At 54.3% G+C, this 4,956-nt stretch overlaps 1 protein-coding gene across 8 annotated transcripts in view; it reads left to right on the plus strand.

Annotated features, from left to right (window-relative positions):
- LOC108293979 (regulator of telomere elongation helicase 1) overlaps nucleotides 1–4,956 on the plus strand; it is a 38,820-nt gene that overhangs the window by 10,208 nt on the left and 23,656 nt on the right. For all 8 annotated transcript variants that reach the window (XR_005197870.1, XM_017515666.2, XM_037733923.1 and 5 more), the window contains one exon: nucleotides 4,012–4,077. Coding sequence is in view for 7 of the 8 variants with exons in the window: in XM_017515666.2 (XP_017371155.2) it covers nucleotides 4,012–4,077 (66 nt within the window). In the remaining variant the exon portion in view is untranslated. The remainder of the gene's footprint in view (nucleotides 1–4,011; nucleotides 4,078–4,956) is intronic.

Here is a 4,956-nt window from a genome sequence, read left to right on the forward strand (position 1 = left end):
GCCTGTGCCCAGCCCCACGCTGACTCTCACTCACTCCCCCCTCCCAGCCTGTGCCCGGTGCCATGCTCACTCCCCACCAACAGCGTGTTCTCACCCGCACGATTTTGTGCCCCTCACTTTTTATTTAGTGCAGGTGGGATCAGACACCGTGCATGGGGTCAGCGACTCGTGTGTTCGTGTGACGATGACATGGTGGCGTTTTTCTCTCCAGATCCGTTCGCTTGCTCATTCTCGGGGAGTATATTTATCAAGAGCCCGTTGCTCTGGTGCTGTTCTAGGCATAGCAAAACTGGCTTCATTCACATGGAGCTTTGATTCTGGTGGTGGGGACAGGTAGACAGAAAAGAGCAAAAGAGTAAGCACGTGGGCTGATGATATTGAAGAGAAACAGAGCAGAGTTGGGGTGGGTCCAGAGCCGAGTGGGCAGGGCCCAGGACGGGAACGCTGAGTTGGAGGGGAAGCCATAGCAGGTGCAGCGGAGCAAGCGAGGAGGCGAGTGTGGGGTGGTGGGGCCGACTCCTGGGAGTGACTGCAGAATGGAGAGCTGGTGAGGTTTGCTGTGGTTGTGGGTGACTCGGTGCTGTGAGCCCTGGCTGCCCTTGGGAACCACCTGGAGAGCTTCTGACCCCACCAGGCCCCTCCCTGGAACAGTTCCATCATAGCGGGTAAGTTGAATCTAACACTTTGATGGACGCACTGAAGATCTGAAACAGCAAGGTGACGGTGGAGAAGGACAAAGCTGGAGCACCTTGTTGGGTTCAAGACTCTTCTAAAGCTGCGGGAGTTGAGTGGAGACTGCCTGGCTCAAGCGCAGGCCTGTGCGGAAGACAGAAACTCAAGTGGACCCACAGCCTGTGCAGAAGACAGACAAACTCAAGCGGACCCACAGCCTGTGCAGAAGACAGAAACTCAAGCGGATCCACAGCCTGTGCAGAAGACAGACAGAAACTCAAGCAGACCCACAGCCTGTGGTGACTGGTGTTTTGTTTCCTTTGGAATCTTGCTGTGTCACCCAGTGGAGCACAGCGGCTGGATCCCGGCTCACTGCAGCCTCTGCCCCCTGGGTTCAAGCAGTTCTCCCACATCAGCCTCCCGAGTAGCTAGGATTCAGGGCCTGCCACCATGCCTGGCCCATGGTGATTGTTTTTGACAGACACACCAATGTAATTCAGAGAGGAAATGAACACTGTTTTTTTGTTTTCTGAAAAAGTGGTGCTAGAACAGCTGGATATCTGTTTGGAAAACAGTGAATCTTAGCTCTTACTTTATTCTGTATAAATCTAAGTGTAAAAGCTGAACTAAAAGTTCTAGAAAGAAACATGAGAGGTCCTTGCAGCTTTGGGGTAGGCAAAGATTTCTTAGCGTAGACACTTTTCTTTATGGCACTAGCCATAAATTCGGGAGGGGTGAAGGGTGGGGAGGGGTAACGTGGAGAAATGCCAGATGTAGCATGCACCTATGCAACAGCCCTCATGACCTGCACATGTGCCCCAGAACCTAAAGTAAAATTTAAAAAAAAGGAAAAAAGACACTAAAATTTGGACTTCACCAAAATTTGAAGCTTCAATTCTTTGGAGGAGTTAAGAAAATTAAAGAGCCGGGCGCGGTGGCTCAAGCCTGTAATCCCAGCACTTCGGGAGGCCGAGGCGGGTGGATCACGAGGTCAAGAGATCGAGACCATCCTGGTCAACATGGTGAAACCCCGTCTCTACTAAAACTACAAAAAATCAGCTGGGCTTGGTGGCGCGTGCCTGTAATCCCAGCGACTCAGGAGGCTGAGGCCGGAGAATTGCCTGAACCCAGGAGGCGGAGGTTGTGAGCCGAGATCGCGCCACTGCACTCCAGCCCGGGTAACATGAGTGAAACTCCGTCTCAAAAAAAAGAAAAAAGGAAATTAAAGAGCAGTTACAGAAAAGGAGAAAATGCTTCTGTCTTTCAAAGGACTTAAAAAATTTTTTCAACTCTCCTTTGATTTCTTTGTTTTTTGTTTGTTTTTTGACACAATGTTTCCCTCTGTCACCCTGGCTGGAGTGCAGTGGCAAGATCTCGGCTCACTGCAACCTCCGCCTCCTGGGTTCAAGTGATTCTCCTGCCTCATCCTCCCAAGGAGGAGCTGAGACTACAGGCATGTGCCACCACGCCTGGCTAATTTTTTTGTATTTTTAGTAGAGATGGGGTTTCACCATACTGGCCAGGCTGGTTTCAAACTCCTGACCTTGTGATCTGCCCACATTGGCCTCCCAAACTGCTGGGATTATAGGCATGAGCCACCGTGCCTGGCCCCTCCTCTTTGATTTCAAAGGACCTTTGACCAGAGTATGTAAAATTCTCTTATAACTAAGCAGACAACCCAGTTAACCACGGGGAAAGGACCTGGACAGACGTTTCACCAAGAGGGACGGAATGACCAGTTGTGCATATGAAAGTTCATGCAGCGTCTCTAGTCGTAGGAGAAAGCAGCTTAAGGCCGCAGTGAGCCAGCGCTGCAGTCCCACCACAGGGCTGGAATTCCGGACCCTTGAGTCTCACGTGAGGCGCTGCAGCCCCGCCACACGGCCGGAATTCCGGACACCTGAGCGTCACGTGAGGAGCTGCAGCCCTACCACACGGCCGGAATTCTGGACACCTGAGCATTACGTGGGGTTGTGGAACAGCTAGAGTCCCCTCCATTGCTGGTGAGGCGTGAGGCAGCCACTCCACAAACGTGTGCCAAACAGCCGAGCCGGGGAAGGGAGGATATGTTCAGAGATTTGTATGTGCTCCAGGCTCAGGGGCTCACGCCTGTAATCCCAGAACTCTAGGGGCCAAGGCTGGAGATCGCTTAGCCCGGGAGTTTGAGACCAGCCTGGGCAATATAGGGAGACCATCTCAAAAAAAAAAAAAAAAAAAACCTGAATGTGCAGGTTTACCAGAGCTTTGTTTACAGTTGCCAAAACTGGGAAGCAACTCATGTGAGCCCATCCACAGGTGAATGGACAAACCGTGGTGGTCGAACACCAGCAGCGGCCCACGGGTGTGGACTGTGGTCGCACAGCAGGGAGCCGATGAGTCCCAGACGTGCTAACTAACCCAAAGAAGCCAACTGAGGAGGATCTCCTGTTTCTTATTTTGAGATGGAGTCTTGCTTTGTCGCCCAAGCTGGAGTGTGGCGGTGCGATCTCAGCTCACTGAAGCCTCTGCTTCTCGGGTTCAAGCGATTCTTCTGCCTCAGCCTCCCAAGTAGCTGGGATTATAGGTGCACACCACCACACCTGGCTAATTTTTGTATTTTTGGTAGAGACAGGGTTTTACCATGTTGGCCAGGCCGGGCTTGAACTCCTGACCTTGCGATCTGCCTGCCTTGGCCTCCCAAAGTGCTGGGATTACAGTTGTGAACCACCACGGCTGGCAGGACCTACTGCTTTATTCCATTTGTATGATGCACTGTTAATAGAAAAGGCGGTGGTGGGCTGGTGGTTTTACAGTGTGCATTACTGCCGGACTGCCGGAACTCAGTACACTTACAATGGGAATCTTGATGTGTGAAAATTTAAAAATACCAAAGCTGGATCCCACTCCACATTGCTCCCATGACACTCTGTGGGTGGGACCCGGGAGCTGGATTTTTAATCTCCCTGAGTGTGTGCCAGGGCAGAGAACTGCTGGGTTTGGGTCTTGGCTCCTCCACACCTGTGGCTGCCTGATTGCGGTGTCCTGGGGCTCCCAGGGCGTTGTGGCCGTCTTGCTGAGCATTGCATGTGCCTTTTCGTGCTGCCCATGAGCGTCTCCCCCGTGGTAAGCTGCTGATTAGCGTGGCGTGGTGCTACTAGGTTGCCATCCAGATCTGGCCCTCCCGACAGACGAGAGGCCGCCTCTGGACTTCGCCGGCGCCATGCATAGTCTGTGTGTGTGATGTCTGGTGCCTGCCACACATGTCTTGGTTTCCCTCTTTCCCTGTCTCCTTGAGCCTGCGCCCACAGGGGCCCCGTCCCGCTCCGCCCCAGCGCTCCATCCCCTCTGTTCTCCTTGTAGAGCCGCCGAGCCCACAGCATTGACCTGAAGGGAACGGTCGTGATCTTTGATGAAGCTCACAACGTGGTGAGTCTCCATTGGCCTCCCGAGCACCTCGTATCTCTCCTGGCTTCTCTGTCAAGAGCAACCTCTCTGGAGGGGCTATGGCCAAACCCCTGAAGCCCTGGGTACCCAGGACTGAGCACACCAGGAGCTTCTGCCACGCCTCCTGCTCTGCTCTGATACCTCTACTGGGGCTGGAGACTGGCCAGCTGGGCCAAGGACCACCATCTTAGGCACAGACCCCTACAAGCTGCTCACTGGACCCCTTCCCTCCAGCCAGCTGGGGGTTAGCCTGGGCCAGGGCTGTCTCCTCTGCCCTTGGCTTCTGTCACCAGGGCAGCAGCAGGGGTGTGGTCTTTCCCGCACCATCTCTGCCTTTCAGGCTGTGTGGGCTGACCCTTGGGAGGGCTGTTGTGGAAACAGCCGTGCACCCCTGTGGTTGCAGCTGCGGGAGTGGCTTCTAAGAGGCCCTCCCAGCCCCACCTGCTGGCTCTAGCACCCTCCCACTCTGGCTCCCACTCCCACCCCACCTCTGTGGCCGCTGCTTGCCACTGCCCTGTGGATCCAGGAATGGTGCTGGAGAAGGGCCCCTGGGGCCAGCTGTGCCGGACACTCCCAAGCCTAGGATGAGGCTCCCCATTGCGGGGCCCCGGGCTCGGGTCTCAAGTGACCACCCTCAGCCCCCACTTAGTTCCAGGCACTTGTTGCCATGTGAGATGGTAGACCAGGTCTCCTGACTTGAGAGAAAGCCAGGAATCTAGATTTTAATTAAGAAATGTTGGCGCCGGGCGCGGTGGCTCAAGCCTGTAATCCCAGCACTTTGGGAGGCCGAGGCGGGTGGATCACGAGGTCAAGAGATCGAGACCATCCTGGTCAACATGGTGAAACCCCATCTCTACTAAA

Source organism: Cebus imitator, unplaced genomic scaffold (genome assembly GCF_001604975.1).
Source record: "Cebus imitator isolate Cc_AM_T3 unplaced genomic scaffold, Cebus_imitator-1.0 Scaffold555, whole genome shotgun sequence".
NCBI lineage: Eukaryota > Metazoa > Chordata > Mammalia > Primates > Cebidae > Cebus > Cebus imitator.